At 55.8% G+C, this 20,398-nt stretch overlaps 7 protein-coding genes across 7 annotated transcripts; 3 read left to right on the top strand and 4 right to left on the bottom strand.

Moving 5' to 3' along the window:
• The first annotated feature begins 64 nt into the window (after nucleotides 1-64).
• CC84DRAFT_1163468 (uncharacterized protein) lies at nucleotides 65-1,974 on the top strand. Its single transcript, XM_018178271.1, has one exon. The coding sequence runs from the start codon at nucleotides 135-137 to the stop codon at nucleotides 1,905-1,907; it is 1,773 nt and encodes a 590-aa protein (XP_018037619.1). The 5' UTR covers nucleotides 65-134; the 3' UTR covers nucleotides 1,908-1,974.
• On the bottom strand, nucleotides 1,895-3,440 carry CC84DRAFT_1163467 (uncharacterized protein). The gene is made up of 2 exons (XM_018178270.1): nucleotides 2,945-3,440; nucleotides 1,895-2,855 (listed from the first exon to the last, which is right to left on the bottom strand). The coding sequence occupies exons 1-2, from the start codon at nucleotides 3,100-3,102 to the stop codon at nucleotides 1,973-1,975; spliced, it is 1,041 nt and encodes a 346-aa protein (XP_018037618.1). The 5' UTR covers nucleotides 3,103-3,440; the 3' UTR covers nucleotides 1,895-1,972.
• Nucleotides 3,441-4,303: 863 nt separating this feature from the next.
• On the bottom strand, nucleotides 4,304-5,349 carry CC84DRAFT_1088876 (uncharacterized protein; the record flags this gene model as incomplete). Its single annotated transcript, XM_018174277.1, has 2 exons — nucleotides 4,304-4,836; nucleotides 4,902-5,349. 2 exons carry the CDS (start codon nucleotides 5,347-5,349, stop codon nucleotides 4,304-4,306), a joined length of 981 nt encoding a protein of 326 aa, XP_018037617.1.
• A 1,142-nt stretch (nucleotides 5,350-6,491) lies between these two features.
• CC84DRAFT_1087803 (uncharacterized protein) lies at nucleotides 6,492-8,655 on the bottom strand (the record flags this gene model as incomplete). The annotated part of the gene is made up of 3 exons (XM_018174219.1): nucleotides 6,492-6,750; nucleotides 6,799-8,415; nucleotides 8,465-8,655. The coding sequence occupies 3 exons, from the start codon at nucleotides 8,653-8,655 to the stop codon at nucleotides 6,492-6,494; spliced, it is 2,067 nt and encodes a 688-aa protein (XP_018037616.1).
• A 6,099-nt stretch (nucleotides 8,656-14,754) lies between these two features.
• On the bottom strand, nucleotides 14,755-15,918 carry CC84DRAFT_1186268 (mitochondrial folate transporter-like protein/carrier; the record flags this gene model as incomplete). Its single annotated transcript, XM_018180847.1, has 2 exons — nucleotides 14,755-15,503; nucleotides 15,552-15,918. The coding sequence occupies 2 exons, from the start codon at nucleotides 15,916-15,918 to the stop codon at nucleotides 14,755-14,757; spliced, it is 1,116 nt and encodes a 371-aa protein (XP_018037615.1).
• Nucleotides 15,919-16,432: 514 nt separating this feature from the next.
• Nucleotides 16,433-17,375, top strand: CC84DRAFT_1143644 (uncharacterized protein). The gene is made up of 4 exons (XM_018176424.1): nucleotides 16,433-16,620; nucleotides 16,726-16,834; nucleotides 16,887-16,940; nucleotides 16,991-17,375. Exons 1-4 carry the CDS (start codon nucleotides 16,505-16,507, stop codon nucleotides 17,105-17,107), a joined length of 396 nt encoding a protein of 131 aa, XP_018037614.1. The 5' UTR covers nucleotides 16,433-16,504; the 3' UTR covers nucleotides 17,108-17,375.
• Nucleotides 17,376-18,293: 918 nt separating this feature from the next.
• On the top strand, nucleotides 18,294-19,932 carry CC84DRAFT_1186256 (DNA glycosylase; the record flags this gene model as incomplete). The annotated part of the gene is made up of 5 exons (XM_018180846.1): nucleotides 18,294-19,028; nucleotides 19,089-19,134; nucleotides 19,244-19,535; nucleotides 19,652-19,771; nucleotides 19,866-19,932. 5 exons carry the CDS (start codon nucleotides 18,294-18,296, stop codon nucleotides 19,930-19,932), a joined length of 1,260 nt encoding a protein of 419 aa, XP_018037613.1.
• Nucleotides 19,933-20,398: the final 466 nt, after the last annotated feature.

Genomic DNA, 20,398 nt, shown 5'->3' with positions numbered 1-20,398 from the left:
CCGCAGGGTCCAATTACAATGCTTTCAGCATGACGTTGCGCGAGTGATCTACGAGTATTTCACAGCGAAGACATCGGGGTCTCAGTCCCTTCCCTTTAAATCGGGCTCTTGCCTGTGCAAAGTTTACACTTTCCATGCCTCCATCACGTGCAGCTACGCTAGGGCGACCAACGTCGTTAGCATGTCTAGGTTGCCGGGAATCGCACCTCAAGTGTGATGGCGGCAGGCCTGCTTGCGCGCGTTGCGCATCACGTGGTGCTCCCTGCGCCTATACACCTTCCCGACGTGGTCGAAGACCTGGATGTGAGAAGCCTCTGCTCAACGCCGAGCCCACTAACACTAGAACGTCGCCATACTACGTCCCCGACTTATCCAGGTGGACGCCAACCAGTATATCGAGCCCTGGAGAATCTCTTGAAGCCGTCCATGCACTCCACGAGCAAATACCAGACACTCAGACAACGCTGCCAGTATCGCTCGATGGTGTTCTACCACAAGAACGCGAGCAGCTTCTGCAGTGGTCCGATAACGAGCACTTGGTCAACTTGTACTACCTTAATTTCCACGCCGGCCATCCGCTTCTCGTACCGAAGAATCTTTACTGGAATCGCGGCTACCCACGGTTCTTAAAGGCCATGGTCGAATTTGTAGGGAGTCACTTCTCGTCTGTCATCGAGAGCGACACATTAAGAGAAGCTGTGGCAAGTGAGCTCGAGCGAGGAGACCAGAGCACCCCAGAGATGGTTCAAGCGTTAGTCCTGTACACCATTACGCTTCTTGGTCGGAACGAGATTGATGAGGGCCAAAAGATGCTCGAACTGGCCATCACAAAGGCCGTGGAAATGGGCATGCATCGACGGGAATATGCTGGCTTGCATGCGGACAACAACCAAGTAGAAGAGGAGAGCCTACGGAGAACTTGGTACGAGTTATACATATCCGATGGATGCAATGCTGCGTTTCAGCGCAAGTCTTCCTTCAAGACACATACTATCAACGCAGACGTCCTGTTGCCTTGCGAGGAAGCTGTCTACGGCAACGAAGTCCAGCCCATCCCAGCATCCAAGAGGGATTTTCAAGCTAGCGTATTCGCGGACGGCGAAGTCACGTTCTCATCGTTCAGCTACCGAATCGAGGCCGTCCGTCTACTGGGTCGAGTGCTGACCATCACAAGAGCGCACGGCGTGCAGAGGGACCAGGTTCAGGCGGTGGACAATGCCCTTGCTGCATTTTTACTTCATTTGCCATTCTCAAAATCAGAGCCAGAAATCGTCGACACCTACGGCGAGCTGGACGAACTCATGTTCCAGGCGCATGTGGTGATCCAGTATGCCACCATTATCCTACACTTTCCCAGGGGCGACCTGGCATTTCCCGATACTTCAACCACGACGATACCCGGAGCCAGCAGCGCGTTTTTGTGTTCCTGCACGCGACAACATGTACATTCCATCAAAGCGGTCGATGCGTCAAAAATCCTCTCGATGCTCGCTGCCTTCCGGCTTCCAGTCCAAAGACACAGCCCCTTCTTGATCTATCCGTTAGCTCTCGCTGCCATTGTCCAGCTTTCGATTAGCGCGGCTCATGTCAGAAGTTCCAGGCAGTGCATAGAACAGCACAGCGATCGCGTCAAGTTGATCCTAGGGGTTCTGAGGTCGTTTAGTCGGCACTGGCCTATTGCTGGGGTGGTGCTTCGCGCGCTGAACAAAATGGCTCTGGTAGTGTTTCAGCCGCCTCGTAACGGACGCTCCAGCCCCACAGAGCTAGACACTCTTATAGGCAATGGCATTGACTCTGGTCAGAATGCTACGGTAGCGCCAGGTAGTCCGTGGATGGAAAGCTTTGATGTTCAGGACTTGCAGGAGCTTTTTGGACTGGATTTTGGTAACTTTTGCCTCGAATGTTGATACCCCTTCCTATCCTACGATATTTGTCTGTACTGCAAAATATACACGTCAGTCCCTGCTACCACTTATCCCATAACCCACGCCGCCCCCATTCCCCCGGCAAACATACACGCCACTGTAATGAAACTTGAAATCCCCAGCATACTCATCCCACTAATTCCATGACCCGACGTGCAACCACCAGCTAGCCTCGCCCCCAACACCATCACCAAACCCCCAATGACCCCACTCGAAGCCGTGACATCCACCCCGGCAGCAACTCCAGCGAGCGGCCCATTACCCGAATAGTTATACGCCAACGCACCGGCGATGATCCCGCCAGCGAAGAACAGCGACCTCAGCGGCGGTGCGGGACCGCTCTTCGACTTGGAGGAAGGGTTAAGGAGCCGCCAGAAGTACTGGCCAGCGACTTCGTACCCTGTGGACACGCCCACTGCATTCCCCGTAAGAAGCAGCGTCGCAGCCTGCGCGGCACCAATGGCCAAGCCACCGAGGAGTGGAGGAAGGCCCAATGGACTCCGCGTGGGATCCACCGCTGTGGCGACGCCCAGGACGCTCAGACAGAGCGCCACGTAGCCGGCGACACCGGCCGGCGTGCTCACTCCCAGGCGACTCTGAACAGTGAGCTTCTGGTTCGCTTCCTCTTGACCTTGGGCTTTGTCTTTCCTTCTTGCTGCCTCTGTCCTTGTCTTGACGAAAGCAGAGACCGGCCAGGCGTAGACAATCCCACCCAGCACGCCCCCTGCTAACACATACCACCCTGACCTTACGCCGCTCGCGAGCTGCACAAGTACGGTGCCAGGACACGCACCCGTGAGCGCCATGCCAACCCCGACCATCAAACCGCCCACTATATTCCCGTCATAGCGACCGAAGAAGCCGAGGGGGGAGGGAGAGCGCGGGCAGCTTTTCGATATGGCGAGGCGGTCGAAGACGGATATTATGACGCTGGAAAGGTGGGAGTGTTAGTGGGTTTCTATTAGGGTCTAGGGGAGCGGTTTGGGTATAGATTGTGACGGATTCTGGGGCATACGTACGCACTGCTTGCGCTGGCGGTGATGAAGACTTTGAGCATGTGAAAGGTGGAGAGGTGCATTTGCGAGATTATGACCGAGGGAGCGTAGACGCCTGAGGAGGCGAGGGCGGCGCCGAAGAGGGCGCCAGATGTGGTGGAGGTGAAGAGGGTGCCGGACATTGTGCCTTGAACCCGTGTTGGAATTGTCAAGAGATTGGATTTTCTTGAGTGGAACACGTGAGAGAATTTGGTTGAAATGGATCAAGGGAGAGTGTATCTTAATCTTTTAACGTGGATCACGGACGAGATTTAGAATCCGCCGTTTTCCACCTGGACCCCGACCTCGCCGCCATGATGGAGTCGCCGAGGTGAAGCGGCGCGGAGCGTCTAGCGCCACAAACATCGCCGAGATACTCGTAACGTGAAGGGTCAATCGTCACAGAGGCTTCGGATCTGAAAATTGACAAACCCTCCTTGTAGTAATTGATTTACAGTGGGACTCTTACATTTCACTGCAGTCATGTAGGAATGTCCTTGCATCAGTGTCGCTGTAGGTTTACCTGTTCTGTACAGCATAAGCCCGGCGAGTACACTAGCCCAGATTAGCCTTGTTGTATACTAGCGCCCGTTGTTCGGTTTCATATACTGCGCGTAGTGTGTACCTACGTTCCAAGAACATGGTACTGGGCGTTGCAGTATTGACTGTCAAGAGTCCACTGGAACGTCATTCACTGCAAGTTGTAGGACGAGGAAACATGCGACTCCTCGTACGTTACTAGGACTACGTTACGTACTATGGGTTAGGGTCAAGGCGTGTCTAGTTGGTAGTAAGACATGGCGTGACAAAAGCTAATTATCGCCTGCATACAATGCCAGAGTACCAAACGCTGAGCATTCTAGGCTACGTGGTGAGCAGCACCATGACCTAGGCGCTGGACGTCAGTGAGTCGAGTTTCTTAGGCGCCCAACTGGATCTATCGATGCCATGCCATTACTCTGATCGTTAATGATACTACTAAGCCGTTCATAACCATCATATCAAAACAGGTGATCGTAACAATGCAATCCGTTCCACGCAATGCGAAATCCTAATGCAAATGCTAAACCCAAATGCTTCCCATATGTACACCACCCTATTTACCCAGCGCAGAAAGCTCGACGAGCTCCACAGAAGCCTGCGGTTTGTACAGCTCCGGCCTCAACGCCAGGCGAGTACGTAGCCACTGCAGGCGTGGCAGCCGCCAACTCGTCCGCACCGCCCCAGCAGGGAAGTCCGACTCGGAGTGCGATAGCCAGATTCTCAAGGGGTGATCAGCGACCCACGGGTCGACTAAATTACTCTGCTCGCGGCGCAGTCTCCGCTGTACGCGACTAAAGAAGCCTACTCCTTGCGTCTTCCGAATCTGAATTTGCGCTTCTCGGCCAACTTCTCCTGCGACGCACCGTTAGCACCTCTCATCGCAACCCTGTTTGTCGGGGTATCGCCGGCCATTTGGTAGGCCTTCTCGCTGCCCTTCTTGCGTCCCGTCTTCACGTCTCGGCGACTCGCACAGCAGCAGCACAAACCTGTTTGAACGAGCCATGCGAAGATGGAGAATGCGGACGCAGTCCACATGAATCCAAACAGGTAGTTGCCGATATCGGCGGAGATGTTAAGCTCGGAGACGCCAGAGATGATGTTGCGGAAGATGACAAACATGACGGTTGCGACAACGGAGGCGGCGGTGCAGAGGAGCGCGTTGATGAAGGTGAGGATGGCGATGGGAAGGGTCCACCAGCGGGAGAAGACCGAGATGGGCATTAGGAACATGAGCACGAAGGAGAGACAGGCGGAGGTGAGGAAGAAGCCAAACATGACTTGGGAGGCGATTTTAATGAGGTCGAGGATGTTGTTGATGTTGGAGGGGAGATTAACTGGGAAACCATGTTAGCGTGTTTGCTCTCACGCCACACGAAGTGTGATGATTCCAAAGACGTACTCGAAGCTCCAGCAATTAACTCGCTGCTCAGAATCTCCACAGGGTTGAACCAGTACAGTGTCTGCGGTGGACTACAGTATGTGACCCCTTCGTTCACGTAGCCCTCGCAGAATCCCCATAGCCCAACCTGGTAGAAATCGTGTAGACCCAGTGTTTGCGCAATTGTGTTGATGAGTGCAAAGTTGGGCACGCTGGCCGGGATGATGTTACTAACATCGATGCGAATAAAGTACCAATCTTGAATTATTTTCTGGTTCTTGATGCCGCCGATCTCGACGAGGATGAGGAAGATGACCGTGACAAAGAGGAAGAAGGACGTGAGGAGGGCCCATATCTTACGTGTACGGGTGGCACGCTTGATCTGGGCTTTCGAGAGTTCGGGGACGACTGTAGGAGTAGAATCGGGGGACCCGGCGGTGGACCTGCGGCGGCGACCCAAGATGCCCATTGTGTTGCCCTGACGAACTCCGGGTTCGGGCTTGAGACTCCAGATTAGTAGGATAGAACAGAAAGAAGATGAGCACAGAATGAATGGCAAATAGCGAATGGACACCGAGCCTGGCGTCTGTGGCCTACGCCTTCGTAACGCGCGGCCGTCAGAGTGGTCGATGTTTTTATGGAGACGTCCCCAGGCTCCATGGGCCAATGACATCATCATCATTAGCTTAGCCGTTCCTTCCCTTCTGCGCGGCGTCATCCCAGCAAACGACCCACCGAAGACGCACAAGAAAAGGACCAGACGCTGCTCGAGGACGATCAATTGGTAGGATATAGGCCGGCGCTGCTGCTGGCTCTGTTGTTCGATGGACCCTGCGTCTGGGCTGGCAAAGCTTCGTCAACCATTGTGGCTGAGGATGACGTTCCTCTTCGTCGCCGAGTGCCCTGTGTTGAATTTCTTGGTGTTTTGTGGACATGTTCTGGGCGCTGGCTCGCAAGTGGTTAGAGCGGGCGGAAGATCGATGGATGATCTGCCATGCAGCACGTTGTAGTCTCATCAGCCGCAGGAGGTTTCGCTACTGTCTGCAACGCCAAGCGCACGACCAGCTCGGATCTCGTCGGAACCCGTACCAAGGCCTCACTGTTGCTGTTCACCACTCCACACATTCTCACAAGATGGAGAGACCATTGCACAGATAATGCCTCTATTTTGCCCTACTCGCTGCCAAGCTCCTCCTATCTCTTTCATATACAAGACCGCAACTGCCACCACTCCTTCCACGAGGCTCTCCATCGCGGACACCCGCCGTCCACCGATGCTTTCCGCTCAAAGTAGAATAATATAAATTACAGATAGTGAACGCCTTCGATCGCCGTCCTCCGCTGTATAAACCCTAAAGTCGCTGTCGGTCGTGTACACTACGGAACCGCTCGCAAATGAGAAATGAGATCAAGGATATGTACCGACGAAGTGAATATCGGTGTTGCTGTCGCTGTGAGGTCAAAGAGAAGCCGCGCTGTCTATGCCATTGAGGTCGTCATGTCCACGAGAAGGAAATCGATGAGCTTCTGTGTGAGCTGAAACAGAATAACTCAGCCAGTGAGGCAGATGTCTGTCATTAAGGCGCATGGGTCACAGTAGTCTACCGTTGACTATGCACGTTGGACCATGTTCAGAGTGGGCCTCAGCGTGGTGGCCATGTCGTCCTGAGTGCCAACCATTTCCTTGGGTATCCTGCTGACGCGGTAGGCGCCGTTACGCACCGCCATCCTCGCCGTGTTCGACATGCCTGAGCGGTTCGAACGGATCGAACCAGCATCAGACCCGTTCGAGGGGCCGTACGGGTCGTGGAACTTGGGAGGAGGAGCAAAGTCCAATGCAGTGAACGTGCTTGAGTTGCGGAGCATGTGTCTAGGACAGTTAGCGAGAGGGAAATGACAACGGCGAGGATATACTTACGGGCTGGGCATAGGTGCAAGCTCGTCGAAACTGGTTGCCAGCGGGGTATGGGGCCTCACTGTAGGGCTGAACGGCCTGGGGGCTCCAAGAGGGCTGTCTGGCCTCCTGCCATTCTGGAGATCCCTGATTGAGACAGGCGGCGCGAAGTCAGCGGCGTTGAAGATACCGAAGTCATCCTGGAGCTTTCCGGGCGTGGGCAGGGAAGTAAGGGGTGTGGGTGGTGCCAAGGGCTTCCTGGCTGCTGGGAGACGACCACTCATGGAACTCATGTTGCGAGGCGGGAGGAATCCAGAGCCCATTGAGCCTTGAGACATATGGGGTCCAGGGCCGCGAGCAGAGCCGTTCGTGTTGCTACGGAACCGTGGTGGTGCTCGCGGAGGGGGGGTCATTGCACGACGAGTAACGGGCTGAGCGAACGGAGCTGTGGGCTGGGCGACGATGAAGTTGCCGGTCTGCGGGTCAAAGACACTGCCGTCGAGATACTCTGAAGTGTAGTCCTCGTAGTAGTCGTTGTAGATCTGGGTACCAGCGGGCTCGGGCTTCGAGTCATCGAAGTACTCCTTGTAGAAAGACCGGATACGGTTCGCACGTTGCTCAGGGTCTTCGTTGGGGTCATCGTTGGCCGGGGGCAGGGGTCGAAGGCTCATTGACAGACGGTTAGTGTTGTGTCCGAAATCGTCAACAGCAAGGGCACTGTTTCCACCATTTTGCACGATCGACACGGGACGACGCGGCTGCGGGGCCAATGGAGCGGGCGGCTCAGTTTGAGACTCACGAGGCGAAGGTGGAGTAATCTGGAAGCCTTCACCGTAGCTGGAGTCACTCAACATGCTCATCGTGTTGCTCTCCATGACCAAGGCGTTCTGCGACTGAACTCGTGGAGGTGGGCTGGGCGTAGTGGTTGCGCGGGCCTTGTTATCTTGGACGGGAGGAGCTGGAGGCGGAGGCGGATTTGCGGCGGACGGAGGCGCATACGCGACGTAGGCATTGGTAGGCTGCTCGACGACATTATCGGCCTGGACCGGGGGCGCAGGAGCAGGTGGAAGTGGGTCAGCGAAGCGCGGGTTCAACGGGCTCAATGGCGTGGCAGCTTGCTCAGGGTATCTGATCTCGGGAATGGACTTTTCGGTAGCACGTTCAGGCGATGGCGAGGTGCGCAGAGGCACGGACTGAGACATCCTCTGTGCGTTCTTGAGCAGGCTGTTCTTCATCTTGTCGCTGGTGCGGGTCGAAGCCGAGTAGACTGACTCGTTGCCGTCACGGCCGGCGCGGCTGCCGCTGCGGACACTGGCATTATCACCACCAAAAGATACAGGGCCGTAGGGGTCATACGAGTCCTTGGTCGAGCGGGAGAGTGAGTGGAAAGATTCGCGCGAGCCATGCAGGCCGGCAGGGAGCAGGTAGGGGCTGGAGAGATCCGGCTCCAGAGACAATCCTCTTCCATGGGACTTTTCAACATCGCTCAGCTTCATCTCAGGTCCCTTCTTTCCCCTGCCGGGAGTAGGCACGCCGAAGTCCAATGACTTGTACTTGTCGTCCTTGTCTTCGGCCGCCAACTTCTTGACATTTCTTCGGTGGAGAAAGACGAGCACGACTGTAGCAATCACAATGGGCAGACTGAGAACTGTTAGCATGTACGTCAGGCCGACCAAGAGGCTAAACCTACGTCACGGCTAGTACGATGAACAAGGTCGGAGTCTGGGTGGGCTTGACGCAGCCTTCGTCGGTATCGTTGGTGCACGAAGCACGCGGCACCAGCCTGGCGCGCGTGGCTTCTTGAATCGTTTCCGTGGTCCTCTGGGCCAGCTGTGCAATGTCGATGCCTCCCTCCCTCTTCGTATGGCGGTGCACGTGCATGTGGTTGTGGTGGACCATGGTCACGATCCTCGTCTGCGATGAGTCGCCTACTGCCTCGGGGCTTCCAGCTGGGAGGTGGTCTGCTTCGGTCGTGCGGAATTCGAGTTTGGTCCGAGTTATTGATTATCAGCGTCAGGTCGTTATGCGGTCGTAAAGCGATGGGCTACGTGTATATGGTTTCGGGGTTGGTTTTGGTTTTGGTTTGTATTGGGTAGCATGCGGTGGTAAGGAGTGACGGGGACTGCAACACACAACGCTCTCGAGAACCCAAAAAGAATGACTGGGGTAAGATACAGATGGTGGGCTCGCGAGGACGAAGGGCAGAATTAGTAAAGAGCGGCTCTCACGAGTGAGGTGAGGAGGAGGAGCACAGCCGGGCACGAGGAGAAGAAGAGGCGCCCCAGGCAGCTCGTCCCGCGACGGCGTTTGATTGGACAGGGGGTCCGTGGGCAGCAAGGTGCGACCTTGCTCGGGAACTAGAACGCCTCTCCGTTTGACGTTGGGGTGTTTGTTTGGAGGCGCCTGACTCGGCTGCATTCCTCGCCGCTATCCCCTCGGTGCAAGTGCTTTCTGTGCGCGCTGCTCGTGGGCATCGGCGGCCATGCACTCGCGATGCTCCTTGTGCGCATCTCGACGCCTTCACAATCGATTGCGCTCAGGAGGAAGGCTGCTAGCCTGTTCGCGCACGGCGGGTTATTCTTGCACGGTGCCCTGGCGCATCCCGGCAGCCTATGCAAGGTACGCCCGCGCTGGGGCTGCTGATTGGCGGCTCCGACACAGCCATGCGCATCCCCATGTTGCCCGCACAAGCGCCTGCCCGAGGACAATCGCCATTAGCCAGCGAGGCCACCTCCTCACCATCGCCCGCCGCGCCGACGAGGCCTGCGACAGCGCTGCTACGGCTGTCTCGCGCTGCCTGCGCTGGCTGCTCGTCCCCCTTTTATCATCCACGCCCCACCGGCGGGAGCGCTTCTGTGCTCCCTCTCCCGAACAGCGCTGCAACCGCGCCTGGGCCGCGCAGGCCTCATTTCCCGTGGCCACTGTGCCATAGCCTCGCCCAGAATTGTGCAGGCCCCGGAGCGGAAATGCCTTGCCCCATCCAGAGCCGCTGCGGGCCCTCATTCGTCCTGCGCCTTATCCACGGCCTGCCAGCCTTGCCGACTCCTATCGTGCAGGTCTCGCCCACGGCCTCGCGCCAATTTCAGCAAATTGTGCACTCCGCCATCCACCAGAGCTGATGTCATTCCCTCCGAGTCCGCGTTCAAGGCGTGTGCAAGCACAGTGGAGCCTACATTCAACACGCCAGCGCGCTGACCAAGCTCACCACACCGCTTGTCCTTCCGAAGCTTCCACGGCCCGTCCTTGTATTTTTGGAGCAGAGCCCAGGCCGTTCGCCGTGGCACTCGATTCACGAGCCTGCCAGACGCGGCTCGCTTGATGAGTCGCTTTCGCATCCAATCTGCACTGCAGATGAAGGGGGCATCTGGGGCAATGGCTGGACCCGAGAGATTACTTGCTGATCCTTCGCTTCGACCGCGGGAACCAAATTCCCTCGCGACCTTGACTGTGGCTGTGTTTCAGATTGAGATCGTTGCTCCTATCGATTAACGGTCGCCTGTCGGAAAAATCATGGCTTGCTTCCAGGACATGGCCTCACATAGTGGCACGTGATCTTTCTTATTTCACTACGCCCTCACAGTTCACGATAGTACTTTTGACTCACGTCTCCATTAGATTAGAAGTCATTAACATCGAATGCATAACTGCAATAGAGGAAAACCAACGCAGAAAGCCCGCCTGTGAAAAACGAAAACAGTCTGCTCGAGAAAAGCAGTCATATTAATTATGCAGAGATCTCAGTCCAAAGGCGACTACACCACCGTCCATCTTGCAAATGTCACGCTTCTCTCCGGCCACCCAGCTGCGACTGGGTCGGCCATCCAGTCTCGCTCGATGCCACAGACTGGGTCGGCCATTGTGGGTCGTTCGCCGGCTCTGACTGTCCAGAACTCATCTTTCCAGCTTTGACGGGCGCAGATGTGGCTCGCGAGCTGTATCCCAGCGTATCGAAGCTCGGCTGGCGCCATGCTTGCGCAATCACGGGAGGACTGGGAGCAAAATAGAAGTGTCTGAAATACGCGGGCGAACGAGGCACTCTTCCATCTTCTTGTCGATCCTGACTGATTGCTGTTCTTACGGTCGTGGACCGCGATGGACGTGATCTGGTCGCCTTCGTTGTGTTCCTCTGAAGCCCCGACGAAGCCAGATTGGAGTATTGAACTCCACGTTTGCGGCTGGACCATGTTTTCAGCTCCGGATCGTCCGGCACTGCCAGGATCCACTTCATGATCTTGTTGGCTTTCCTCAAGATCGATGGCGTTCTTGACAATTTTGATTGTATTCCAAACGCATTCCGCAGAACCTCGTCTTTCTGCCAGGGCTCATGCAGTTTCTACGTCCAGTCAGTGAGCCGACCTCGGTCAAGTATTAAACCTACTTGCCTCAAACCCGGTATCAGTCGATGCCTGACCAATCAACAGTTCTAGGACCCTATGCTCTTCTTTGATTGCCTGCGAGCATCTCAGTCAGCGAACACGTAGAATTGAAGGGTTTGTAGCTTCTCACCCTGGCCTTCTCCTGGGGCGTTTTCTCCATGTCTTCATTAATGATCCTCATCCTGGTCTGGTAATGACTCCACATCCTTCGAACCTCGTCTCGGAACCGCTCTTCCGTCCTGTCTTTTGCCTCCCCTTCACTCTCGTATCCCTCTCCGACCTCCCGAAGTGCTTCCTTAATTTGCAGCTCCGTCTTCCTGTCGCGATGCTGTTTCAACTCCGTCGGTGCCCGCACGGCCTTCAGTACCTGCAGATGCTTCCTTTCCAAGACTTCACTGTGTGAGTCTTCTGGAGCTACCGACACATGGCTTCCGCCCTGCCACACGGAACCATCTGATGGATCTACTTGCGTCGTCTCTGTTGCCGTTGGATTGTGCAGCGGTAGAGCACTATCTGAAGAAAGCGCGCTATCCGGGGGAAACAGCCACGGCATTGAGTCCTGCTCGTCAACTGATGGAAGTGGGGGCTTGGCCATTTGGCTCTGTCGGAAGGGCCGCCTATTCCTCCGCATCGATCCGACAGTACTCCTTTCAGGGCTGGTAGGCGATTGTGATGCGAAGAAGGTCGTCTGTGGGTCCTTTACGTATCCAGATGATGGGGGATGTGATCCGCTTTGATAGCTCGGAGTACTGGGTGATTTGTCAAATCTACTCCAGCTATCACTGGTATCACGGATCGGTGACTGTATTGGAGACCCCAGTTTGCGTACGGTAGAAGCCTCCCATCCTTCCTCGGCAACCGCTGAGGACTCGTCGAAACCCTTTCGGCGTGATCCTTTGATAGATGGCTCGCGGTAAATGTTTGCATTGCTCCGCTGTTCTTGCAGCTCAGCCGTCGATAACTCCACGGGGGAAGGTAGTTTGCGAACCGTGCTTTTGCATTGATCCGACCTGGTCGGGGAAAGCTTCTGAGGAAGTGTGTCACTCGAAGGAGTAAATGTTGGAAAGCTACTAAGCGACACCAGCGAGTCACGTAAATCCGAGGACGCACGCAATGTTCCAGGACGCGATCGATCGCCCATGTAAAAGCTTGCAATCGTACCTTCGGGAACAATCGAAGCCGTCTTCCCTGAGCCAGCCAGCGAGCTCAGCCGCCCATCATTCGAATAGAGAGACTGCGGTGTCACTCTCCCTATCTGCCGTACGCGTAGCAATCGCGAGTCCTGCGGTCCGGGCGCACCAGCTTGAATCTCCTCGAAGCGTCGGCCAGGAATTACGACGCCCAATTTGGCCTTTCCGGTGTGACTGAAGGCATCTGAAGGCCTGCTGATGCTTTCTGGCCGTCCACGCCCGCTTTTCGCATCAGTCGTTCTTCTCTTCGATTCAAAGAAGTCATGTAACCCTCCACCACGCATCTGCACGACCGTCCGACTGCTGGTCACGCTCTCACTCCTACCCCTTTTCTTCTCTTCCTGTTTCACATCCATCTCCTCCCTCCCGTACACCCTCATTAAATCATCTCCAGAAGGACTCCACCTATACCTTCCCTCCCCCTTCTCACCATCGTCTCCCTGCCCCTCTTTGATCTCTCCTTCTAACCCATCCGACGCATACAAACACCTCAGCAACGCGTCATGCGTCTCCCTCAACTCCCCGCTCCCGTCCACCAAGACCTCTCTCGCAATCAGACTGTGCGAAGCGAGTCTCAAATCGTACAACCGTCGTGGGAACGCGCGCTTGCTAGCTGCGGTTGCACAGCGAGCGAGGGTGCTATTGAAGATGTCGGCACTGGGCTGGCACGCAGTCTGGCTTTCGACAGGCGGCGCGGTGGAAGGCCGGGTAGGCGGACGATCCACAATGTGCGGTGAAGACAGGAAATCTGAAAGACTGAGATACGCGCTGGTATCGTCAGGGGGTAAATATGAAGGGAGAGATGGGAGAGAGGGCGAGGGTAAGAGAATTGGCGGACGGTTGCGGGTGCAAGGGGCCATGATAAGTAAGTGTGGTTTGCCACGGTGCTGGCCACGGTGCTGACCACGAAAAGAAGGAATAGGGAAAGAAGTATAACGTGTCAAGGCGGCCGTGTATCAGCGCGGATGGAGGCGCAGGCACTTTGTTTGCGGGACGCGACACTGTGAAGGGCGTACCTTGGGGCGTGTAGGCTGAGTGTTTGGTTAGCCGGGAGAGTGTTTGCTCGCGGGTATGTGGCTCTGGGGCTGCAAGGTTGGATATTGATGCGAACGGAGGTAGAAGAATAAGGATGTGCAGGCTACCTGGGGTTTCGACGGGACTATGCATCAGGGGTTTGGGACAGGTCTATGGCCATCCCCCGGGTGAGAGAAGGGCATAAAGACATGCGTGGCAACTGCATACTGACGTTAGTAAACGCCGACGAATACAGTGGTGGTGGTCGTGATAATGACTATCAGTATCAGTTGGCAAGCGGCTGTGCTGTAATGCAGTACACACTTCTTCTCCTGTCTTCTTTTTTTTTTTTTTTTTTTTTTCATTGAAACCCCAGCTTCTTCCTCGCGCAGCTTTACCATCATGCTCCGATCACCATACTCCGCTCGTCTCCTCCCACGATCTAAAAATACTCAAATTGCGCTACAGACCACACCCTCGACCCTAAGAGCATTCTATACGCAAGACTCTCCTAATCAAAGGGTTCAACTCCACCGTTCATAGTCCTCACAATAAGAAAAGACAGCATTTGGGGACCCCAGCTTTCAAGAGTTTACGGATAGGAAAGAACGAGCAGAAGACGCTCATGCTTTTGCATGCCGACTTGCAGATCTTTTGTCAAGAACGACGTCGGGCAAGAAGTGCACATGCAGAAGGGCCATCCATGCTGTCGACCAAAGTACGGGAAGACCCCGTGATGGGAACAAGATGGAGTCGATTAGAGTACCAGATCCAGCGTTACCTCATGTAGCCTCCATTATGTCGATTTGGGGAGCTTTGCGGAGCGCGGGGTGGCTTGGCCTGTAATACGCCACGCATGCGGATGGAGAGTCAAACAGCCTAGCTTGACTTGCTGAGGCTTACTTTGCCCGTGCAGACGGAACATTGGGTATGCTAGAGTGACTCGCTGACGAACCCATTTGACGGAACACAGCACCCCTAATGTGCTCTAGGCAGATGTACAATACGGCCCAGCTTCCACGTAGAGTTCCGCCCAACTGTCGCATGAGGCCACACGAATCACAACAGCACTCTTACACTCCAAGGCAGAGAGCAAATGTCAAGATAGAAACCAAGATTGGTATATATTGCCGTACAACGTGCCCCCAGAAAAGAGAAGGGTACTCGAGCCGATAGATGCCCTTGAACGCCGATGCCATCGATCCGCCAAAATGCTGTATGCACAAAGAGACATGGAACGTAAAAACGAAAAGAGGGCAGACAATGCTCACTCGGGTTATCGCGCTCACAAACACAACGCCTCAGAATAGGCCCAGGGTAGGTGGTGCTAGTGGTAGACTTTGAGGGTCAATTGTTACCTTTTGCAGTCATTGGGGCTTCTGCCCCTGGGTGGGAAGCGGTCAGGCCTCACCCTGCATTTCGAGACCTTCCTGCTTCAGCTTTTGGTGCATCGATCGCAGCGTCTCGTACGTCATCATCGTAGTGACGGCTGCCGGTACCGCGCGGACCATGTTGGTGCCCATGCCGTTGTAGAACGCTCTCCAGCCTTCCTCGTGTAGTATGGTGGCGCAGGTTCGCAGCATACCGCGATAGCGAGGGATGTTGATCATGCCATCGGATGAAGCGGTGCCTGGACCTCGTGTTAGGTATCGAGCTTCTTGATGGCTTCCTCGAAAGGCTACATCCTCGTGTGAGGCGGAAGGAATCGTACGTTGTTGCGTCTGAAGTCTGGTGCGAAGGACCTCATGTGGATAAGTAGCGGACGTAGCGCAGATTTTACTTAGAATTGTCGCGCCAAGTATGCCCGCCAGATGCATATTGCTGTCGGTTGACGTTGTTTGACCCATCTCCAGACCAGTAAACTTCATCTTGAAGAACTCGTATAGCGGAAACTGGATAGCGACGTGGGTGAGGCCAAGCAGCGCGGGGGTTAGACCCGAGTAGAAGGCGCGCATGCCTTCATTGGCGTACATTTTGCGGAAGGCATCCAACGTATTCTTGTAGTGCCATGGCGGACGGTGCTCCTCAGAGGCGCGCGCGCTCACTTGCGACATGAGCCTCGTTTTGATGACCCAGATAGGGTTTGTTGCTAGCGTGGAGCAAGCACCAGCGGCAACCGAAGCCGATATCCTCGACAGCCACTTGTTCTCTGCACACTGTCAACATGTGTCCACGCCTTGCAGATGCATACACAGACCCATTCGCGTGTAGAAGAAGTCCTTGGACCAGTCGTACACGCTCATGTAGACGGCCCAGGTGGGCACGTAGCCGAGCAGCATCGGCCCGAGCCCTCTGTACATGCCCCGAACGCCATCCTGAGTCCAGATGACTCGTGCAGTGCCCAGCAGGCCCTGGTATACGACACGCGTGGCTCGTCCCTGGTGCCGTGGGCGCCAGGAACCCTGGGCCTGCAGACGAGTTTTTATGACGTCGAGCGGGCAGGTGACGATGCCAGACGCGATGCCGGCGACGGCACCGCAGGCAGCGTTGACCGAGGAGTTGGGGAGGGAGGCGCACTTGAGGGCCAAGCTAGAGTAGGGTGAGCTCCAGTTCTTCGCGGGCATCGAGGTTGGGTCGGTGGGAGAAAGAGCGGGCGGCGGCGCATACCGTTCTCGCGCACGGTTGGGGGACGGCGGCGGCGCGGGATCGTCGGCAGACATTGCAAGGGCTGGCCATGGGGAGCAGTTAGAAGACAGTCAGTCGCGGCGCGTATTGGAGAGCGCCTACATGCCGTCGTCCCCGTCGCGGTGCCTCAGTGTGCGGAAGCCCCGCAGCACTCGGTGACACAATAGCTAGCGATTGACCAGCTCCATTGACCGCCGGATCCCGGGAGAACGTCGTTGTGCGGGCGGTCGGACGGGCGCGCTGCCGAGAGAGAGGCAAGGAAGCTGCGCAGCGGGCGGGGGCGGTCGCGGGAGTAGGAGGGGAGCGCGGCGTGGTGCTGAGCGTCGCAGCTCGTGTGAAGGGCGGACGGGTGGGGGCGTGATGGAGCAGCAGCTTGCTTGCTGCGAGCAAAAGCTTCCGGGCCTTGGCGCGCCGGGTCCAATTCGCTTCCTCGCCTGAAGACCTCACCACTGCAACTCGCACCCCCATTGAACCGCCGCCACCGCTCGCAGCACCCGCACCGGAATCAAACCACACGCGCCCGCCATGTCTGCGCCGTCTCTCGCCCCTTATATTGTCAAGCGCCCGTGGCTGCAGCGCTGGGTGGCGCCGCTCGCCAAGTGGTACGGCAACGCCGCTGGCTACAGGCAGCTCGGCCTGAGGTACGCACGCCCCTCCCGCGAGCCAATTCGCCGGGGAGGTCTGGAGGAAGGCGAATTGGGCTCTGTCTGAGTTGGAGCGATGCGCTGACGCTGCTTGTTCCGCAGGGCCGATGACATCCTCCCCGAGGAGAACGACGTAGTCCAGCTCGCCCTCAAGCGTCTCCCGCCCAATGAGGCCTACGACCGCGTCTTCCGCATCCGCCGAGCTTTCCAGGTACCTTAGAGCCACCCAGCAACCGCTCCCGGATGTCAGCTAAATACCCTAGTGCTCCGTATCCCACCAGCTCCTGCCCAAGAACGAGTGGACTAAGCCAGAGGAGGTGAGGAACACGAACAAAAACAACAGCGGAAACCTCGCTAATATGAACAGGACACTCCCTACCTGAGCAAGATCATCGAGGAGATCGAGGTCGAGATGAGCGAGCGTGAGGACTTGGAGGCCATGGTCGTGCAGAAGAGAAAGGCGAACGCCAGCGCCAGCCACTAGACGGGAAGGAATGTAAATACGACAAATGGCACTGACACGGGCTTGGAGGGATCTGGAGGGATTGAGCTGTGCATTAGAGTGTACTATCAAGAAATTTCCTATCGTCATGTATTGAACGCTCTCAAAACATCTCCCCCGCTACCGCAGTAACAGGGTTCACCGCCATCTTCTGCCGCTGTGAATCACCCATGAAGTGAGCTATTGCATGTACAACTGCTATATGGGAGCACATGTAAGAAAAGCTACGGTACTGCGAAATGTATGGAGCTCTTGGCCAATCACATCGAAAGCAAAGGTCAGGAACCTTCATTCAATTCATGACATTCCAACCACGCTCAGACCAGTAAGTATATCATTGATATGTCAACAATCTGGCATTGTAAGTAAATACAGCAGGATGATCAGGTACGTTGGGGAGTATGAACGATGCAAGGGTTGTGAAGGCAATCAAGTCTCTAAACAATCACGCTCAAGGAATGAAGTCCAGAGATAATTAATTTCACAGTATGAAAGCATGTCTGCCTTTCCGTTGAGCGTGTGTCAGGATGCACTACAATGCTTTGTTTGTTGGATAGTAATTCTACAAGTGCTTGGTATACACCTCGGCTTCACTTGATTTCTTGCCGCCGCGAAAAGGAAGTGAAGGCACCTGTTGTCGAACAAAGGCAGGTACCAGTTTACGGCAGTATCAGAATAACGAGGGGCATCAGCACACGAACGTTCATCAACCCGTCATGTGTTTGTAATGGCCGACAAAAGAAAAGGGAATCCTTGAACTGGACCCGACCACACCTCCGGTAGGTCTTGTCCACATTCACGCTGACTGATTGCACTGAAAGTTTGAGAGCTTAGAGTATTGAAAGTTCACATAGGATGAGGCGCGCCAGCAGCTGCCGTTTCTGGTGTTAGCTACCATGGTTGTTCAGGCTCCAGCGAGTGATCAATCCCGAGGCTGCATTAGTTATTGGTCAGCACGGAGTCATGTGCTCTCGCGATCGACCAATTTCCAAGACCCTGCGACCGCGTCAGACATCTCGCACCCCGATAGTTCATGCTCAGCCGCGCAATACTCCGCAGGAATCTTTCATATCAAGACGTGTTTTTGGTCTTTTCATCCCATATTGCGAAATTTAGTGCCTTGAACTCATATCTCCCACCGCTTGCGCACCAACATCAGTGTTTCACGATGTCTCTAAGACGCTCAGCCCGCATCTCCACCACCACATCCACCGTGCAAGAGCCAGCAGCCTACAAAAAGGTAACCCCCAAACCATCCCCTGCCAACAACAAGCGGAAAAGCCGCGCCTCAACCACAACTACGTCGCCGCCGAAGCTCTCAAAGGAAGAAGCCGCAGAGTCGATCTTCGCCCCAGGTGCCCCGCCCGTCTTCGCCGTCCCAGAGCTACCCGCAACACCCCTCCCCAAGCGCCGGAAAGCAGCGGGGGAGTCGCCATTCAAACCCCCGCCGTTCACGCCGACGCCGTCTGGCGTAGGATTGCTGTCTCATACGCATCCCGAGGATGGAAAGCATCCCTTGGAAAGCCCGATCAACAGCAAGCCTCGTCCGGCAGAGCCACACGCCACCAATGCGCCCCTGTCGACGCCAGGCGGGTCGCGAGTGACAGCATACACGTCCTCGCCCTCGAAACCATCAACGCCTTCAGCGTCGCAGGAAGCGCCTGGTGCGTCTCCAGCGAAGAAGCGCAAGGCGAAGGAGGTAGCACCGGACGTTGGCGTGTTGAACAAGCCGACGGCGACGATTGACACGCTGCTGAAGGATGCGGAGGAGTTTCTGTGTAAGGTGGATCCGAAGTTGAGGCCGTTGGTGGAGAAGCATAAGTGTAACGTGTTTAGTCCGGAGGGGCTGAGGGAGGTGGTGGATCCGTTCACGGCGTTGTCGAGTGGGATTATAGGACAGCAGGTATGTATGTGCGACGTAGATGTGAGCGTGGGTGAGGTGATGCTAATATTCTACTCACAGGTGTCGGGACAGGCTGCTGCTTCAATACGCAAGAAGTTCACCGCATGTAAGTCAAGCCCAGCGCAACTGGCACATCATTATCATTATCTATTCCACAATCGAAGATATGCAACAAGTGAGAAGACCCTGATTGACCGTCCACTAATCACACCCAGTGTTCCCCGAAACCCACCCCTCCTTCCCCAGCCCATCCCAAGTCCTCGTCAAAGACCTCCCCACCCTCCGCACAGCTGGCCTCTCCCAGCGCAAAGCCGAGTACATCAGCGGCCTAGCCGAGAAATTTGTCTCGGGCGAGCTAAGCGCCAGCATGCTCATCAGCGCGTCCGACGAAGAGCTGATCGAGAAGCTCGTCGCCGTGCGAGGCCTTGGGCGGTGGTCGGTCGAGATGTTCGCCTGCTTTGGGCTCAAGCGCATGGATGTTTTTAGCACGGGCGATCTGGGCGTGCAGTAAGTACCTAACTACGTACCCCTACCGTTTCTCCGCGGGAGATGCTAGCACTTTGTTGGCATGAAACACACCGCGAAAACATATAGGCGTTTACTGACGATGGCGATCAACACAGGCGCGGGATGGCCACGTACATGGGCCGCGACACGTCGAAGCTCAAGGCCAAGGGCGGCAAATGGAAATACATGAGTGAGGCTGAGATGCTGTCCATAGCGTCTGGCTTCGCGCCCTACCGGTGCGTCCATCTCCGCTTCCCGTTCCCGCTCGTCTGCAGCGATTCGTGCTACTCGGGTGATTTTGCTAGCGGCCGCGATGCTGATGCAGTTTAGGTCGCTGTTCATGTGGTATATGTGGAGAATCGAGGATGTCGACATCAGCGTCATGGATACGACTTGAGTCGAGCGCGCAAGTAGGGTTGCAGTACATGACATAGGCGAGGATGCATAAGCGGTGGCCGTGTAGAGGGCCAGTGTGTGTTGTGACTTATGGGGGTGGAGTGTAATCCTTGAACCGAACGAATGAGTGAAGGACGGCGTGTGGAGAGCGCGGGTGGGGAACGGACGGCCAAGTACGAGTGCAAGTACGTCCCGACCGCAACTGTCAATATGTTGTGTGCGAAGTGTCATCTGCAGCGCTTACGGATTGGTCGTTTTGTGTCATGGCGTCGGGAGTCGGTGCACATAGGACGTCTTCAGGTGGTACAAATCCGCTTCGAGATCAGTCGTCGAGGAGCGAAGACTAACGCGGATAGTCATTTCGTTCCTCGTGGTCGAGTGCCACATTTTTCATTGGTATACACTGAAGCCTACGCAGCGAGCGATGTGACGTCCGATGAGTGCAAGTATCGGAGCAGTACGCGCAG

The sequence above is a fragment of the Paraphaeosphaeria sporulosa genome (assembly GCF_001642045.1).
Source record: "Paraphaeosphaeria sporulosa strain AP3s5-JAC2a unplaced genomic scaffold CC84scaffold_4, whole genome shotgun sequence".
NCBI lineage: Eukaryota > Fungi > Ascomycota > Dothideomycetes > Pleosporales > Didymosphaeriaceae > Paraphaeosphaeria > Paraphaeosphaeria sporulosa.
This window is presented reverse-complemented; position numbering and strand designations above follow the sequence as displayed.